The sequence below is a fragment of the Ictidomys tridecemlineatus genome, chromosome 6 (genome assembly GCF_052094955.1).
Source record: "Ictidomys tridecemlineatus isolate mIctTri1 chromosome 6, mIctTri1.hap1, whole genome shotgun sequence".
Taxonomy (NCBI): domain Eukaryota; kingdom Metazoa; phylum Chordata; class Mammalia; order Rodentia; family Sciuridae; genus Ictidomys; species Ictidomys tridecemlineatus.
The window spans coordinates 51555442-51575195 of NC_135482.1; the positions used below are offsets into that span (position 1 = coordinate 51555442).

Consider the following 19754-nt stretch of genomic DNA (forward strand, 5'->3'; position numbering starts at 1 on the left):
GAGCTCTGTGCACACCCACCTGACCACCTTCATAAGACAGAAACCTCCTGAAGGCCCCTAAGAGAAACCAGAGCCAGGCAGGGTTAGTCAGAAGCCAGTCTGACCACCTAGCTGGATTCTCTAAAACAGTGACTCCAAGTTGTGAGACACAGTAGGGCAGTGCTCTTCAGAGACGGGCTTCAGATGGGGCATTGACTGGGCCCACTGGGAGGACCTCTGCCTATTTGTGGGTCTCTGGGCGCAGGCTACAGGCAACAGGTCCCAGGAATGGAGAGGCCCCTTTCCGGGAGCCACAACCATTACTTCACACCAGTTGGCAGAGGTCAGTCTTTGTCTCTAAGCCTTATAAGCTTTATCATTACCCATAGCTAAAATTAAGGTGGGTCATGTTTATGAGTACTAAGGCTTATAGAGAGAATGACTCTTACTATCCCTAAATATCCCTTCTCCACAGTTTGAACTTCCTGCCTACTCACAAAATACCCATGTAAATGACTGGTTTTTTTATGGGACTTCTCAGTACCCTCTCTGGGGGTAATGTGTATTAGACAGGCCAATCTCCACTTAATGTTCTGTGGTCACACATATAGAAATCTCTATTCTATATGAAAGGTAAGCCAATTTTAGCATGAAAACTTGATTTGGGGAGGTACGGCTATCTATTACAAAATGTTCACATAATTTGTGTTTATTTATATGTATATTTATGTTATCTTCCTTGTAGAACATACAAACAGGCAAAAAAAAAAGAAAGATTACATGTTATCTCATCCTCTCCCCAAACACTCAAACAATTTTGGTTGTATCTTTCCAGTCATGGTATTCTACGTACTATTTTGGAACCTCTTTCTGTCTGGCTCCTGAAACAGAGAGTATATGGACACATTTCTTTCAGGTTCCAAATCATGTGTGTGAACTTCCATTCCCAGACAGGCACAGTGGCACATGTCTGTATCCCAGCTATTCAGAGGATGAGGCAGGAGAATCACAAGTTCGAGGCCAGCCTCAACAATTTAGCATGACCCTGACTCAAAAAATGAAAGAACTAGGATAGAGCTTAGTGGTAAAGCGCTTGCCTCGCATGTGCAAATCCCCGGATTCAATCCCTGGCACCATTAAACAGACAAGAACTTCCATCCCTTGCTCTTCCATAATTGTGGAGTCCTTAGGATCTTTCTTTAGGGTGCATTTTGGTGGCTGCCATCGTCTTTAAAACCTTGGTTCCTTGGTTCTTCTACAGCCTTCTGTGTTGATCGGTATTTCTTGTTGCTGTCAGTGATCCTACATGGAATGCACTTTCTTCTTCTTTTTTGTATTATTTCTAGTCTGTTTTTATTTGCAAAGTCATATTACCACATGTGAATAAACTAAAAGTAAGTAGGATATAAGTTTGGGGCAGAGGGCCATAAGCAAAGGACTTAAGGTTTTTATAGATCAGCATGTGACTGCTATGTGGTCAGAACGTAGGCTTCAACCTGGGACTTGGTGTTTACCCCTTAGAACTAGTCTGTGTCACTTGGCCATTCATCCCCTTTTATAGGGAAAGTAATTTTTAAAAACCATTCTGAGAGGTGGTCTCATCTCCACAACATCTGAAGAAGAAATCCCTCCAGCTGTCATATGGCTCCCATCTCCACGAGACCTCTCTTTCTCCATAGTTTAAAGATTTAAATAAAATGTAGTCAGTGTGGGAAGCGAAATGATTGCAATGGTGTAGGCAGAAAGATACAAAGTCTGAAGCTTTGGCAAAGCATATGTCTCCCTGCCAAGGTACAACAAACACTGATTTGGTTAAGAAGCTACAATTTGGTTTAATTCTCCATAAATCTGCATTGTAGATCGTCTTTCAATTCCTTAGACTTGTGAAAACAATTTTAACTACAAATAAACACATAAGCCGTGTAAACACAGAAACCCCACACACTCAGAGACCTCCCTTTGGTGAGAGCGCTGTAGGCATAGATGAATCACGCTTAGATAGTTTGCATCTGTGAGGTTCCTGTGAACTTTGAGGCCACCAGACCTCAAGGCAAAAATAGATACCCTTCAAAGACTTTATAGCTTCCAAGAATTATTCATGTGGAAACCAAATGAAGATGCTGATTCCCATGAGAGAGAGCTCACAACTACAGCAAATGATCAGCCCAACCTGAGAAAGTGTTGAGTTTTTCACCTGTGGTTGACGGATGGGATTGTAATGAGGACATGTTACTTTAGGATCTGGTGCTAATTTTAAGCACTGAGCTTTCAGCACTAGATTTTAGCCTTTTGAACAGGAAATTGTGTTTCAAATTACGGCGAATATCCCTTATTGATGCCCTCTCTGCTTTCTTCTGAACCTCACTCCTAAATTGCACCCAGCTTTGCCTCCCCACTGCTTTGCTCTGTTGAGAGGTGGTTGCAAATAAGACCAGCGAGTGGGAATAGGCTAATCGTGTTCCAAGAACAAGAGCCTCTTGTTCTATGGAGTGTGTAACTTCTTAACGGATGCTAAATGTAAATTTAAGCAAGCCCATAGAAATTGGGACACAGAAACGTGGGACTTGAGGGACAGTGCTTCTCCTGAGTGTGTTCTGTAGTGGTGTTATGAGAAGAAGTACCTCTCCACCAGAGTAGTTAGAAGGACAGGCTTTCAACTTGAACTTTGCCCCCCAAGAGGACCATCTGGAATTAGTCGATGGACGAAGATATTCCTGGTGGATTTACTAGAGTGTGTTTTCTTTTGTTGAATTTACATCTTCATTGTTTCGCTCCCTTCATTCCTGTGAAACATGTAGGGATGAACTGGTTGGTTTGTATTTTATACTTTGAGGAAGAACCTAAACCCTAAGTAACTAGTTGTTACTAGACACTTTTTTTGTGTGTGTGTGAATTGAAAGGCTTTTTCCCCCCAAATGCACTAGTAAATAACATACATATAAATATTATTTCCCATCTATTTTTATTGCTGCTGTTGTTTGTTTTGTATTGTTTTGTGAAACTGGGGATTCAATCCAGGGGCACTTTACTACTAGACTAAATTTCCAATCCCTTTTATTTATTTTGAGACAAAATCTCACAAAGTTGCCCAGGCTGGCCTCGAACTTGCCATCCTTCTCCCTCAGCCTCCCAAATAACTGGGATTACAGGTGTGCACCACCAAGCCCAGCACCCCATTCATCCCATTCATGCTTGTGTTGAAAATGGGACTGGTATTCCTTCTCTTTCATGGGAGCCGAGTTTCCAGTTGTGACTTGCCAAAGTCACAATCCTGATTTTACGAATGATGATCTTCCCCCTTCCCTGTCTCCTACTGTCCGTGTACAGACAATTCATATTCATAACCCAGCTGTAGCAGAGCATGGGGGAGTATGGGTATTAAGAGGCCATCCGTCTGGGGCTTCTTGTGAGAACTGGGCAGTGCCCATTGGCTCCTCTTTGGCACCAGGTCTTTCCACCCGTGGGGTCATCACTTTCTGGTCACCCGTCTTCTTCCCAGCCTCATTTTTCAACTGGACCTGTTGCAGCACTGAGTATCCTTTGTGAACTCTGGAAAAAAGAGGTTTGTCTTTGTTGAGCCCTTGGAGATGCTCTCTTTGACTTTAGTTAGATCTTTGTAGGCATCACAACCACCTCTTGAGCCACCTTGATGAGGTCCAACTGGTTCCTGGTTAGAAATTCCAGTTTCTCCCTCCCCCTCATCTCCACAGCTGGCAACAGAGATGGCTACCACAGGGAGTACATTTTTCATGTGCCATCATCTTTCTCCAGCTCCCTTTGGTCAGCTTCTGGGAGATTCAGCTACTCACCCTCCTCATTTTCTCTCCCTCCTTTTCCCTTACGGAGAGTTATAAACTCTGGTTCCTTTGCCTCCCAAGCCCAAGAAGTTGTACAGAGAAATGTATGGAGAGAGGATACAGTAGAGGAACACACTTTATAAGCAAAACATTCTGCTCTTAAATCCCAGTGCAGTTCTTTATGAAGCAGGCTGAAGTATATTTCTTTTGTTTAAGTGCAAATCTGTTCCAGGGCGTAGAACCAATACACCTATTGCCTCTTTCCCTGTAATCCTGGTGATGAAAGAAAAACGTTCCAGAGAAACTGCCAATGCAAACATAAAATGAGAATCTATAATAAAACCCCAAGCTTCACAGTAGAACTATTGGATCAGGGTAGACGGTGCACACCTTGAGCCTTCTTACCTGGCAAACTAGTAAGAACAAGAATAAAGAAAGCCTGAGATTAGGGAAAGACAGACCCTAGTCTGGCTTTCTCCCAGGCTCCCCGCAACTTCAGTCTCTGTCCCTTTTACCTCTGCTTTTGCATCTCAGCAAAGAAAATGGAATCAAGGAGAGATAACTAAGTGGGCCTTTTGCCAAGAGGGAACTACTCTTATTTTTTTCATCATACAAGTCTTTGGAAGTAGGGGATGAGGCTTCCAAGAGTGACATCATTGTGTCCCTAAGCTATATTTCACTCAAGGACATCCATCCTTTAATCTGACCCATGTGTGATTAAAAAAAAATGAAGAGATTTTAGGAGATGTTCTTCTAGCCTTATTTAGTCATTGTTGTGTAGGTCTCCTGGTCTTGGAGAACAGTAACATATTAGTACGTTAAAGGCTCAGAAAAGTCCTGCAAGAGAAGCATTTCCTGAGCTCTTTTGAAAACAAAGTGTGTGTGTGTGTGTGTGCGTGTGTGTGTGTGTGTGTGTGTGTGTGTGTGTGTGTATCACTCAGAAGAATATTCCATGAGAAACATTCAGAGGTCAATTGAAATTCACTGACTTCTATAAAGAAGAGCTCACCAGGGCAGGGGTTGTAGCTCAGTGGTAGCACACTTGCCTGGCATGTGTGAGGCACTGGGTTCAATTCTCAGCACTGCAAATAAATAAATAAAGGTCCATCAACATCTAAAAAAAAATTTAAAAAAAAAAAAAAAGAAGATCTCACCAGGTAGACATGGGAGAAAGTAGATGAGGGCGGGAACCTATCCTGCTCTGCTCTCAACTTAGTATGTTGGTTCTCTTCTCAGCCGTGTTTTCATCCTGACTTTTTCTACATGTGTTCACTGGAACGCTGGTTTCAGTTCCATGGCTGTAACTACCACATTCACATGACTATTCCCAAATCTGTTTTTTCACCTGGCACCAGGCTTATGCCCAAATTCACTGTGTCCAAAACACAGTGTTTTCTCTTCCACCTTGGCCTTTCTTTCTGTCTGTCTGTCCTTCACCCTCCACCACCAAGCTGGGAACCACAGTAGATCCCAGGCTGTTTCTTCTTCATTTCCTTCATTAAAAAATAAATAAATAAAAAGTATGTATCTTATCTCTAAGAATTTTCTCTGTTTCTACAGACATAGTCCAGACTCGCTTTTCATTTAGACAATAGCCAGAGCCTTAGGTAAATTATGGGTCGAGTAGAATTTCAGCAGGGAAAAGGGACTTGACCTAGGAACCCTTATATATCTGTTTGTCAAAACAAAATTATAAATTACAAATATGCTTGGAAAGGTGTTAAGAAGATTCTAACATTAGTAGTAATGGGTCTTAAAGCTGTTAATTAAGAGAAGCAGGAGTGTCCCAGCTCTGCCCTGTGAATCTCTTCTGTAGTCTTGTGGGGGGAATGGCAACACATGAATGGAAATTACCATAATATTTCATCATTTAAGCCTAAGCGAGGTCACTAAATATAATTTTTCTTCCATATAGTTCCTTACAATCCAAGTTATGGGTAGTTATCATTGTGTATAAAATAACAAAGTTCCAAGTAATTGATTATTCTACTTTAGACTTTTGGGTAAGTATTTCCTTTAGTGATTCATTCAGTATCACTAAAGAGCTATACTGAAGGAAGTCCTTTTGCACATAAATTGATACCATCCTAAATAGTACTGTCCATTTATGAAGTGGGTAAAATTGAGTCTTAGTGATTCCCTTTTGCAGCATAGCTAAAGTGAACTAGACTTTGGACTCCAAGCCTAGATTGCTTTCTACTACACCCCAACCATCTCCCAGTCCCAACAGAACAGGTTATGTTCAGTGAGTGAAAGATAGACTTCCTAGGCCTTGGGGAACTGTGACCAGAAGCCTTACAGGTCTGACTGGCAGCAGCACCTTGCCTGTGTAACCTAACCAGGAACCACAGATCAGCCCACCTGCCACACCAGATGGAACATGTATTTTATTTTCAACAGAGGTATCTAGCAAAGAAGAGGCCTTGTTTACTTTCACAGTAAAGTTGCAAGACTTTCTCAGTCCACTATACGGTCCAGATCTAATTGTTCGCGGATCCAGTTTTGCCTTCATGCAGCAGATATAATTCCTGATTTATAGCATCATAAAGAAACAACAGTAAAGGATAGCTCAAGATTCTTGGCAGGTAAACGTGAACAAGACTCCTTCATATCCTTTTGAAGAATTCCAGGGATGGAGATCCATGGCCTTCTGTCAAATGTAGTACGTGGAGATGAGGAAATTCTTTTTCCCATTTCAGACCATAGAATCTTGCTGATTTGATTTAAATAGAATTTCCTCTTGTTTGTTTCCCTCTGAGCATGAAGAGCTGGTCACCCACCACTCTCTATTCCAAACCAATTCAAATATGTGGAGGAAAGTGTGATCAAATCACTCCTCATTCTTTCCTTCAAGCAAAAAAGACCACAGTTTCTTTAACTGCCTTCAAAGCATAGGCTTTTCACCCCTTGAATTGTTTTTACTTCTCTTCCTGGGGATCTGATCAGTTGCTCCCATCACAGTGCCTTTTTAAAGTAAAGAAATCAGAATTGGACACAGATGTAACAAAGGTGTGACTAATGCAGAGTATTAGTAAAGAGATTGCTTCCCAGACTCTGCATGTCCTACCTGCCGTGGCACACAAACAGTGAACTATTGTAGTCATCAGCATTTACAAAGAAAAAAAAGAAAAAGTCATCCTACTCCAAAAATGATGGCAGTAGAGAAAAAAGTGAATGCCTGTGGGGCCTTACCCAATCTGACTACTTGCTACAAGGAGAAAAATGTGCTTGTTTTGAGACTTGGAAATTGGCCAAACACGTTTGTGCTAGGGGATTGAATGGTGCTGTGGATTTTAAGCATTGAACCTGCACTTGAGAAAAACAGAATATGTACCCTGTGACGCAAATGGAAATGAAGCATTAAGTGTTTAGTGTATGCATTGACATCTAAGCATGCAGGCGAAACTTTACCAGCAAGGTGGTTTTAAAGCAGTGCTGAGTAAGAATTCACTGTGGGATTTTACAAAATAAATTTAGTTTGAACTCTGTAGTCCGGTAAGAGAAAGTTTTAAAACCCACCAATTGGGACTATAAAACTATAGCCCCTTTGGAAAACCAGTCAGTGTTTCCAAGGAGTTATCATATGACTCAGCTAACTCAGCTATTCAATCATAGGTATATTCCTAAGAGAATTAAAAATATGTGCATAAATGTTCATAGCAGCATCACTTGTGATACAAAAAAATACCCAAATATTCATCAAATAATAAATGGATAAACAAAAAGTGGCATATTCATGCAATGAAATATTATTCAGCTATAAAAAGGAATGAAGTTCTGATTCATGTTTCAACATGGATGAACCTTGAAAATATATGCTTAAGCCAGGTGCAGTGGTGCATGCTTGGGAGGCTTGAGAGGCTGAGGCCAGGAGGATTGAAAGTTCAAGACGAGCTCAGCAACTTAGCAAGGCCCTAAACAATTCAACAAGACACTGTTTCTAAATAAAAAAAATAAAAGGGGCTGGGGATGTAGCTAAGTGATTGAGTGTTCCTGGGTTCAATCCCTGGTAGAGAAGAGAAGAGAAAGGAAAGAAGAAAGAAAACATATTCTTAGTGATGAAGCCAGTAATTAAAAAAAAAAAAAACATGTATTGTATGACTCCATTTATATTATGTATAGAATGTATTAATTTATAAAGACAGAAAATGGATTAGAGTTTGCAGAGGCTAGAGGTTGGAAAAAATGAGGAGTAACTTCTAATAGGTGCAGAGGATGGGAGATCCTTTTTGAGATGAGAAAAATGTCCTGGAATTAGATAATGATGGCAGTTTCACAGCCTTGTTACTATACTAAAATCCACGGTCCTGTACGCTTAAAAGGGTGAGTTTTATATAGGTAAATTATGTTCCCCAAACAGGGAGCCACCCACATTAATTTACAAATGGACCACCCCTTGATCTTTTTTGTTTGTTTGTTTGTTTAAATAGTAAGCATCTTGGCGCTAGAGTATAGCTTGGTCTTAGAGTTCTTGTCTAGCATGCACAAGGCTCCTGGGTTCGATTCCCAGTACCACAAAACGAAGAAGAAAGGAAGGAAGAATAAGTACCTTGAAAACTTCTTTAATGGCTTTTCAGCTTTTACCTGAACTGGAAAATTTTGTGCTGGTGTGTTGAGTTTGCATGTTGCTGGTAGAGCAAGATGTTTGTAGAAAGTGGCTGAATTATGACTTTGAGAAATTATTCTGGGTGCTGTGAACCTAGACTGGGCTGGCTGTGAGAAAAGCAAGGAACACGTGACTCAGTTACCAGTCTGTGAGTAGTCGCTTATTTTTGCTGCTGCTGAAATATCGGAATCTTCTGCCGTGTTCATTTCTCACAAATATTTTTTGCTGAGGAGCTTAATTATGTACTTGAGATCTCAGCAAATAAATCATTGCACTTGCAAACTTCATCTTTAGCATCCATTCTGAAATTAGAATGACTAGAAACACACCCAAACTAATTCCCAGCTCGTGGGATTACTTTTTCCCTTCAGCTATTTTTTGACACCTCTAATTAGCATCCGCAGCCTGGCTGTCCTCTGTCAGTGGCAACCCTGGCTTGTCCTGTCGGCTGCCCTGCTTTCTTTCTCAGCAACACATCTCCAGTTCTTCTGAAGGAGGTTGTCGCTTCTGCCACATCTGAACAGAAGCCACAAGGTCTGATGGTTCTGGAAGGAATGGATGCCTCCCCCATATACCTGGGAATTGATATGCACTGTCAAAAGGATTTTTCTGAATGGTTCCTCTGTGTCACCTTGTACCAGATTTTCTCCTTTATTCTGGAAGTGTGCAGCTTAATGTTGCGTTTCAAATCACTTCCAGCCGAAAAAGTGTGTAATGGAATCGAGGCATCCATGAATACTCTTAACAGTGTCAATGCTGCCTTTTGTTTGTAGCTCTGGGTTCCAAGGGGACTAGTGACAACAGTGAAATTACACTGGGGACCTTGCTCCATAATGGGTTCCTTGTCCTTTTTGATTAAGAGTGCTTTGTCCCATGCTGGTGCTTCTGCATTGGGTTCATATTTATTAGAATCTAAATTGCGGTGATTGTCACCTCCTGAGAAGAAAAGCAGTAACTGCAGCAGTTGTGGGTATATCCCCACCCGTCATGTGTCAGGCTTCCTTTCAGAAGCATTTCAATTTAGACCTGAAAGGTGCCTAACAAATCATCTGGCCCTACCCTTTCTGTTTATAGGCAGGGTGACCAGTGCTCAAATTAAACACCAAGGTAAAGTAGCCATCTAGAAATTCTGATTCCCAGGCCTCACTACCACCAATCATTCCCATGTGCTTGAATTTCCTCCAAAGCTAGGAATTTTCGAAGCTGGAAAAGAGCTTGATAATTGGTCTTTGTTCCATAGTCTGTCATCTAATGCTTTGGCACTCAATGCATTGTCACCTCCCAGGTAAATTGTCAGAACTTAGGACCCAAAAGGTGACACACTGCAGAGCCTTCCTCCAGCATGTTTGTGTGTTCCCCACTGACACACATTTCACCGTGCATGTCATGCTGCAGGACTGGCCGATTGCTTAGCAATTAGGCATGACAACAACATTCTGCCCTCTCGGGACTCTTGCAAGCCACAGCCTCAAACCACTTTGCTTTGCTGCCCAGCAACTTCCTGTGTTGCAGAGAGAACCCAAGGTACAACCACATGAAGCAACTTGGTTTGGATTCTGACTTCAGGTGTGAACTTGATCACTGTTCTTTGTCTTGCTTAGAGCATTTTAATACCTTTGACTCCATGGAAAGCAGACACCTAGGCACTAACACCTGTTTCTCAAATCTAGCAGCCTAACCATTTTAGATCTCTTTCCCATCCTGCTCTACAGAGAGAGTCTTCCTTTATTTTTGAGCATATCTTTCACATGCTTACTAGCTTTCTGTCTTTCTTATTCTTTTCTCCCCCTTAACCTCTTTCTCTCACCCCTCAAGTACCCGCTTAGGCCTTCTCTTGAGACTGAAAAGCAATGTGTTTATTGATTATCCTTATGCCCTGCTTACCAAATACCTATGTGTAAAATTATCCAAGTGTGAATTGGGGGATTTTATTTGGTTTTAAAGCAAAAGGTTTTACCTTGAGGGGCAGAAGGGCTGAAAGGTGGCATGCTCTGGACTGTACCCTGGGGATCAGGGATGCTTAGGTTAACAGAAAGAGGGTACAGCCAAAGGTTCCCTCCATGTGCCCTATCTGATTCTCCAAACCTCATCTTCTTCTTAACATTCAATTTGTTTTCTCCTTCCTTGTTCTGAAACTTTCTTTATGGCTGCAGCTGATAACACAGGAGTTCTGCAGGGCACTGAGGCCACATCATCCCACTTTAGTGAAGGTTAGAAATGAAAGAGTGTGACTAATCTGCTCTTCGAATTCTGGGAGCAGAAGGAGGACTCTTCCAACAGCAATGCCTCTGGGAGAGGGGTTCACACACACACACTCCACAATACTCATCCCTTAGTCCCATGAGGGATTGGTTCCAGGACACCCCCTACTAAAACACCCAAATCTGAGTATACTCCAGTCTCTTACATGAAAACAGTGTAATATCTATGTATGACCTGTGGACATCCTCCTCTAAACTTTAAATCATGTCTCCGTTATTTATAATACCTAATATAATGTAAATGCTATATAAATAATTGTTGTACAGTATTGTTTAGGCAATAATGACAAGAAAAAAGTCTGTATGTGTTCAGTACAAACACTTTTTCTGAAATATTTTCTATCCACCGTGGGTTGAGCCTGTGGATGCAGAACCCCTGGATAGAGAGGGCCAGCTGCACTTTGGGTTTTGCTTGCCCGAGAACAAGGGAAAGGTCTTCTGAGCAATATTAGGTATAATTGGCTGTTTCCTACCTCCCCAGGGGGGACCTAGCCTGTACTGTTTACTCCCAGGAGTGATCTCTAGGGGAAAGTGGGCTCTCACATCCTGCTGACACTCCTGACTGCCAGGTGGCTGTGTTGAGCCTTGAACTTTGGAAGTTCCATGTTGGGAGGTAGCCCCAAAAACAAGTTGTTGAGCAGTTCCTCTTTTGACATTAAGGCTATTTCCAGTCTTTCCCACAACAAGTAATGTCAGGGCATGGATTCTTACTTGTGTGTCTTATGTATTGAGTGTTTAATCTCTTAAGCATGTATTCCCAAACCACAAAAATGAGAAGTTTTACTCTGTGTATGTATAATACACTAAAATGCATTCTACTGTCATGTATACCTAAAAAGAACAAATAAACTTAAAAAAAAAAGAAGAAGAAGAAGAAGAAAGAAAACTTCCCAGTTGCCATTGAATAATTCCTGCAGGGTTATATACTTTCAATGTCTAAGTTTTGAGTCAGTTCTTAGATCCCCAGAGAAATGTTTTTATCAGGCCAGTGTGAATGCCCTGGCTGCACCCATGGCTAAGATTAATGGGCTGACCATCAACAAGAGAAGTTGATAAATTTTTAGTCACCCAGTTAATCTCTCAGAAACTCTTTTTATGCTTTTTCACTTTTGAGCATGATTGGCAGTTCTGAACCTACTTTTAGGGGACCCCTCTTAAAACACCAGGGAGAGAGAAAAGCACAAGCATTTTTAGGTGCAGCTAGTGTTTCTATAACAAAATTTGGCCTCTGGCTTCTTAGTTAATGGCTTCTGGGTTGGATACTTTTTCAGGCATGGTTAAGGTCCATATAATGACCTCTAAGAGGTTGGGCCACGGGGTGGAACTTGTGGACTGGTGCCTGGGGCACCCAGGTTGGTGATGATCGGGAGTATTGCAAAGATGAATTCACATTTGGGAAGACCTCAGGGAATATGCAGTCAAATCTGAGCAAATTTGAATTTACAAAAGGAACTCATTTCCTGTAACAGTCAAATAATAGAAAGATAGGTACAGGAAAACTGGCCAACTCTCCCACTTCCATACCTCTCACACTGCTCATTCAAACATAACTCTAGATTGTCAAGCTGTCAGGTGCCAAGAGGGTCAGCTGAGACAGTGAAACAAACTGGAAGGAATCTTCCCATCTTCATTCACTTACTGCAGTCTTACAGGCAAGAGACAAAGGAAAAGGACAGAGCCAGCTCCCTGGTGTTCCATTCTCCCCCACAAGGTGCATTGGACATAGGCTTTGCAGCTCAGGCAGGAGGCAGGAGAGAATATTACTGCCCAGGAGCTCTGATCTAAAGTCTCCAGCCGTTTTATGGATCTGGGGTGGGCGAGGAAGGAGAAGGGAAAGGACTCTGATGGAATAGTCCTGAGACAGCACACAGAGAAGTGTCTCAGCAAGTGAGGCCAAGTAGGCAGCTAGGCACGGGAGGGCAGGAGTAGTCCTTGGCTGTGGGTCCCCTGGGACTGTGGCACACCTGCTGAGCACCAAGTCTGGGTGGAGAGGGCTTTGTGATTGTCTCTGGTGAGACCAACCCAAAGGACCACATACAGAAATTTGAGTCTGGAATCAGACTCAATGTATGCAGGTTATCTATGTATGGTTTCTGTTGTTATAAAAACAAGATTGTACCACACATTACTTTATAACTCACTTTTTTTATTTTCACATGATATGCTATGACCTCCAAGTAACCAAACATACGCCTTGGCCCCTTTTTTTTTTTTTTTTTAAAAAACACCATATAATTTACAAAACAAGTTGTTGAGCAGTTCCTCTTTTGACATTAAGGCTATTTCCAGTGTTTCCCACAACAAATTATGTCAGAGCACGGATTCTCACTTGTGTATCTTATGTATTGAGTGTTTAATCTCTTAAGTATGTATTCCTAAAGGTGAGAGGGCCCAACCATGGAATACATAATTATAATACATTTGAAATTTAATACATTTGAAAGATATAACCATTCTCATTAATTATGAGGATATGATTTTGTTCACTTACCCTGTAAGAACCATGAGGTAGTGTTGATTTTTTTTCAATGTTTGCCAGTCTGATGAACAAAATTAGATGTTACTTTGGCTTTAATTTGCATTTTCCTGGACTAGCAGAAGATTGAGCATCTTTTCATATGTTCGTTGAACATTTGCATTTTCCCTTCTGTTGATCGCCTAATGGTATCTTTATCAGCTTTTTTTCTTCTACTTGTTTGTCAAATGCCTGTCATTACTGTGCTGAGGACATCACGCTGAGGTGAGATATAACAGGGGTTGGTGTGATCTCCTTAAGAGAAATTGCAGAATCAAGCAAATATTTGAGCATTCCATTTTACCTTTTCTTTTTTTCCACTTGACTACCTAACATTTTCACTAACTCCGGGAACAAAAAACAGGGTGTTTTACTCTAAAATATATCTAAACTGATGGATAGAAATAGCAGGATTTTCTAGGAATGATTTTCCAAACTCAGACTGCCCATCAGTTAGGAATAATTTGCCTTTATCTCTGCGGTGACTACTATTTGGGAGGGGTTATTTGGAAAACTCTTCCAGTCTTTATTTCATCTTCCACCATCCTTACTTTTGACCCATAAAAACACATTAAACTGGGGCTGGGGCTGGGGAGCAGTGATAAAGCGCTTGCCTCACACATATGAGGCACTGGGTTTGATCCTCAGCACCACAAAAAAAATAAATAAATAAATAAACAAAATAAAGGTATTGTGTCTGTCTACAACTAAAAAAAATAAAATATTTTTTAAAAAAACACACATTAAACCTCCTCAGTCACAATATAATGACACACCCATTTATTATATCGGGATTAACATGAAAACATAGACCTGAATGCTAGTCTCACCTTCACTTTGGGGGACATGCTCAGAACCATCTCCTCTGCAGGGTAAGGGGTCCCAGGTGGGGGCTAGTTACCAATTGATGAGATCACCCCAACACCTGGGAACTTCTCATTCCATCTTTTCCACCCTGAGTGGATAATGGAGCTCCATTCAAGTTGCAGCCACGGTAATGTCCACAGGTGAGGCCTGAGCCCCCAGGAGGCACCCAGCCCTCCTAGACCCTCATCACTACCACGACTTTGCTTTGATTTTAATTTTCCGTAGGAGAAGCATCTCGTAAAATAATGAAGAAGCTGTGAAGTTCAGGGGTCTGTGATGGGAGAGCGCCACTTTAAAGGCATCTCTCCGCTCTACGGATTGCTTCTCTGAGGTTTGTCGGCCTTTGCCTGCACTCGGTTCCCTTTGAAACCCCTCTCCTCTCACTGCCCGGCTCTAGATTGGAGACCAGCACTCTGACAAATTGATCCCAAGATCAGAGGGGATGAAAGAGAGAGAGAGAGATCAAAAGGAAGCTAAGGATCACATGGGAAGAGGCACCACGGCTCAGGGCCCGGAAAGGTTGGCAGCCGGACACGCTGTCATCTTTAATCCATGGAGCCTCAGAAAGCAAGAACATGGAGTTCAAACAGAAGGGAAGAGTGTTCTGTACATGGACGGATTTAGATATAATTATCTATTTAAGAACATAATGAGCTAGGATTACCCCGGCAGTTATTGGAATTGAATGCTAATACTTTGTGAATTCAAAATATAGAAACAGGGTAAATGTGGTGGTCACTGCTGCCCTTGCTATATTCTCCCTCCCTGACCCCTGAGGAGGGAAGCTCTGCCTCCTTTCCCCCTGTCCTTCAAGTCACTTCTCAGCAATGACATTCTCTTAGGCCTGTTGTCTTTTTCCAACAACCAGTGGAAATTTGTAGGTGTTTTTGAGGACTCAGACTCTCTACAGTTAATAATGTTGTTATTAAGAAAAGTCTTGTTTACGGCCTGAGTCTCTGGTACTTGCGCTCACCACCCTAGTCCAGCTCCTTGGCACCCACTCCATCACTTACCTCCTCAGCAAACACCCATTGCATGTCTGCCACATGCCAAACACTGAGCGTTGGAGATCTGAGACAATGACTTGGGCTCTGCCTGGAAAATATCCTCAGGGTAGTTAGAGACAAGTTTGGAAGCCAGCCATTGCAGCCAAGGCTCCTAAGGGCTATGGTGGAGCTATGACGATGCCCCATGTCATCACAGAGAAGGGGCATCCACAGCAGCTCAGAAGGACAAGGGAGGGCCCTCTGAACTAGCTTAGAGGGGAGTAGGTTGGCTTTTAGAAGGGAGAAGTAGATGTGAAAGGAGTAGCAAGAGTGAGGCAACAGAAATACAGGCAAGAACCAGATAATGAAGGAACTCGGAAGGTCTGGGAAACCAGCAATGGGCTTTAGTTTGGGGATGTGGCAAGTGACAGTGGTGCTTTAAAATCACCTTGTGGCATGTTCTTATGTGTGGAAGCAAAAAAAATCAATCTCATAGAAGTAGAGAATACCAGTCTCATAGAAGTAGAGAATACAATCGTGGTTAGGGAGGTCGGGAAGGGTGGAAGAGGAATAACTTCTAATGTTCTATAGAAGATCTATAATTGAGAACATTTAATTGTATATTTCAAAATAGCTAATAAGAGAAGATTTTGAATGTACCCATCACAAATGTACCCATCACTCTACTCTCAGAGGTGAGAGGACTGTGGAGAGCTCCTGAGTCCTGCAGGCAGTCTCTGATGGAAACTGGAAACAAGGCACCAATAGTAGGAGTCATGGAAAGAGATTTATGTTAAAAACTGAAAAGGTGAAATCTACAGGATTGGATGCCGATTTGGACATGTGAGGTGAGAGAAGTCTGGGACAGGCAACTAGGTGTAAAATAGTGTTGTTCCCTGAGGTTGGGAATTCTAGAAGTCCAATTTGAAGGGGTGGTGGGGACAGCATCATCAATTTGCTTGTGTTTTTTTTTTTTAAGAGAGAGAGAATGAGAGAGAGAATTTTTTTTAAATATTTATTTTTTAGTTTTCGGCAGACACATCATCTTTGTTTGTATATGGTGCTGAAGATCGAACCCGGGCCGCAGGCATGCCAGGCGAGCTCGCTACCGCTTGAGCCACATCCCCAGCCCCAGCATCATCAATTTGAACACTACACTAAGTCTGCAATTCCTGCAAAAATCCAAGTGGCTATATCTGTTGGTAACTGGCTGGTCCATGCTGGAGCACAACAGAAGCGTGCTGATTGGGAAGTTGATCTGAAATCATTAGCATATGTGATTGTTGAAGTCAGCTCATTGAGCCAATATCAAGGGCATACTATCAAGGCCAGCTTTGTGAGGAGAGCCAGCTTGTGAGAATGTGATCTGTGTAGTCATGCAGTACCCCACTCTCCAAAGGAAGCCATATTCCATTTAGTGTCCTATCATTTCTATCTTGAAACTCTCAATTTTTAAACAAGGGGTCCTGCATATATATATTTGCACTGGACCCTGAGGTAGTATAGCTAGTCCTGCCTACAATGGCCTGGTACTGTGCACAGTGGTGGGGCTATACTCTTGGTCAAGTCAGACATCGTCCTTGCCTTAGGAGCTTATGCACTAGCATGGAAGGCAGACAAGTCCTCAGTTCCAAAATGTTCCATACTAGGAGAAATACCAGGCTAAGGAAAAATGTAAGAGATGAGTCGAACCTAACCTTGGGGCTAAGAAATGAGATTTCCCAGGGTATGAGGGTGGTGAGACATAGTCATCCTCAGCACCAAAGGTGTCCTAGGAGGTAGAAGGAAAACCAGGAGGAAGAGATCCCCCGGAGCCAGTTTGGGAGAGACTTAGCAAATGCTACCAGAGCGATCAGAATGATGATTTTTTTTCCAGTAAATGTAGCAACAGGGGAGTCATTTGATGATTCTTGTGATAGCAGCTGGGTGGACAGAGAGGCAGGATATGAATCTACCACTGCTTGAGGGATCAATGGGAAGCAAGGAAGTAGAGACCCAGCATATACATACAAAGTGTTCTAGAGCATGGTTTTGCACTATAGGCAGATATCCAGTGGAGAGAAAAATGGAAATACTGATGTTGGGAGGATTCTGGGGTGAGGAGGAATGGACAAACTAGCCCTAGTCAGGAAGAGAAGATGGCTTGGGGAGCAGGTAGATTTTTCCAGGCAAAGTCCTCTCCTCTCTGTGAAGTCCATCTCACATTATTTCACTGAACCTCTGCTGCCTCTTGTTTCTGTTTTCCTCCTGCCTGAAGTTCAAGAAAGTGTCTCCCAAGTTCTCTCCTCTTCTCTTTCATTTAGCAAATATTCATGGGGCTCCTGCTGTGTGACAGACATGATACTAAATATCTGGAATATTCATGAACAAAAAGCCCCTGACCTCCTGACACTCAGGTCCTGATTCCATGGCCTAGTGGAACGATGTGGGTTCTGTCCCAGTGGGCCAGGCTGTGTGGTGATCAGATCACTCTCTTCTGGGTCTGGGACACCCCAACCTCTTCTTCATCCTCTTTTGCTTCCTTCTGAGGTGTCTCACTTTCCTTCTCTATACCCAGCAATCAGCTGAAATTTAGGGGTCATGTAGGAAAAAAAGAAAAAAAAAAAAGCAAAGTAAGACTAGCTTGAAGCAAACCTTTGAAAGAAAAGACTCCTTTGGAATGTATGACATAACTTTCAACCCAGCTCCAAGGATCTCAAGGCCTTCACCTAGACCTTCCTGACTCCAGGCACCCTTTCAAATTCTCCAAGTTCCTCCATCCTCTGTCAAACCCTGAGTCTATTTTTGGTAGTAAATCTCAGCTCATAATTAGGACAGTGACCATGTGAATCAACTCCCATGATTTGTAAATGGTGAACATCATCTTTTGGGTTGCGAGTGAGGGGGTTGCATTTTATAAGTGGTTGTAGGCTTATAAGAAGGAATCAAATTTGTTACATCTTAGGCAGTGTAATAATAGAAGGGATAAAGAATATTACAGTAAGAGGCGTCTTTTTTTTTTTTTTTTTTTTTTTTTGCAGAATTAGCTTCCCTACACTTCCATTTTCTCAAACTTCTCACCTCTGGAGCCCTCAATGCTCTAAAACCCCCAAAATTTTCATTGTCATCTCCTCCCCTGCCTACACCCACACCAGTTTCTATGATAGCAGCAACTGGGGCACAGGTAGTCAGGGTTAGGGGCAGGGTTGTCATAGCTGGAACCATTATAGGGCTTGCTTCCAAGTTAGGGACTGCTTTCAAGAAAGAGACTGCCTCTCCAGGTCGGGAGAGAGATGCCTGTGGGCTTTGTAGCACAAAGAAGCAGCATGCCCTAGAATCAATGAGGCATCCGCCAGAGCTGAAATCATGGAAGGCATCTCCCACGTCTATGGGTCCTCACTAAGAAGTGAGTCAGGTCTCAGGTCTCTGGGTCCCTGGTGCCAGGGAGTAATTCAGATGGTATAAAATGCAGTTCCCTAAGCCAATTCTATTTGTCACAAAAACGACAGCCTTCTGCCACAACTGATGGATCGGTGGCTATAAAGTGGCTGTCAGGAGCCACTTCAGAATCAGAAGGTCTGAAAATGGGAGGCACCTCTGGGACCAGATCCAAGAAAAGTTGCTTCATGGTTATTGATCCTGCAGCCTCTCTTTTAGACATCAGCTTTGGGAGCTCTCTTCTCTCAGAAGTCCTTGAGTGGGCAATAGCTCTTGAGCACATTTTTCTGGAGTGTGTGAATTTTCTGATCCTTGAGACAAAATGAAAGTGGCTATCTCTGGACCCAGGATATTACCAAGGATGCTCAAGATCTAGGCCAGATGTTCTCAGATTTTAATGTGCTTATGAACTACCTGGTGAGAGTCTGGGGTGGGGAATCTAAGATTCTGCCTTGCTATCAATTTCCCAGGTAAGGCCAAATGCTCCTGGCCCATTGATCCTTTGAATAACAAGGGTCTGAAGTTGAACCATCCACTACATTGAACACTAGCCACAGGGGACTACTTAAATTAATTAAAATTAAATAATGTCAGAAATTTAATTCCTTGACTTCATTAACCACCATTCAAATGCTCAGTAGTCACTTATTTCAATGATGGACTCCACAGATAAGAATATTACCATCCAGGTGCAGTGACACACACCTGTAATCCTAGCAACTGTGGAGGCTGAGGCAGAAGGATCTCCAAGTTCAAGGTCTACCAGGAGCAAGTTAGTGAAGTCCTATCTAAAAATAAAATAAGAGTTATGGGTGTTACTCAATGATATAGCACCCCTGAGTGATGGTGTGAGGGTGTTACCATGATCACAGAAGGTCCTTTCAGATAACCCTGGACTAGAGTGAGCCTCTGCACCATTCACTTATTCACTATTTATTCCCATTCATTTATTCACCAAGTATTTGTTGTGTGCTAAGTAATATGCTTGGTGCCAAGCATTAAAGCAATAGTGCCAACCAGCAGAAAAAGTAATCAAAGTAATCATAAGCTGACCAGAATGCAATGCACTTAAAAACAGAGATACCTCCAACCTCACAGGGGATCCAGAATTGCAGCGCAGGTGGGAGGAGAAAGCCGGTCCTGGCATTTTGTGTGTGACCCGAACCACACCGTGGTTGATCTTCGTCACAATACTTATGAAATTGGCTGCTGACAATGCATTTTTACTGTTTCAGGGCCATAATCATCAGAAATGGAGAAATCATCCCCATGTCTTCGGAATTCACCCCCGAGACGGAGCGCCAGCGACTTCAGTACCTGGTAAGA

The 19754-nt window shown here is 42.4% G+C and overlaps 1 protein-coding gene across 1 annotated transcript in view; it reads left to right on the forward strand.

The window, feature by feature from the left end:
* The window catches only part of Ppm1h (protein phosphatase, Mg2+/Mn2+ dependent 1H), a 261180-nt gene that overhangs the window by 151471 nt on the left and 89955 nt on the right, over positions 1–19754 (forward strand). Inside the window, exon 5 of the mRNA XM_005328684.5 lies at positions 19664–19748. Within this exon, the coding sequence (XP_005328741.1) occupies positions 19664–19748 (85 nt within the window). The remainder of the gene's footprint in view (positions 1–19663; positions 19749–19754) is intronic.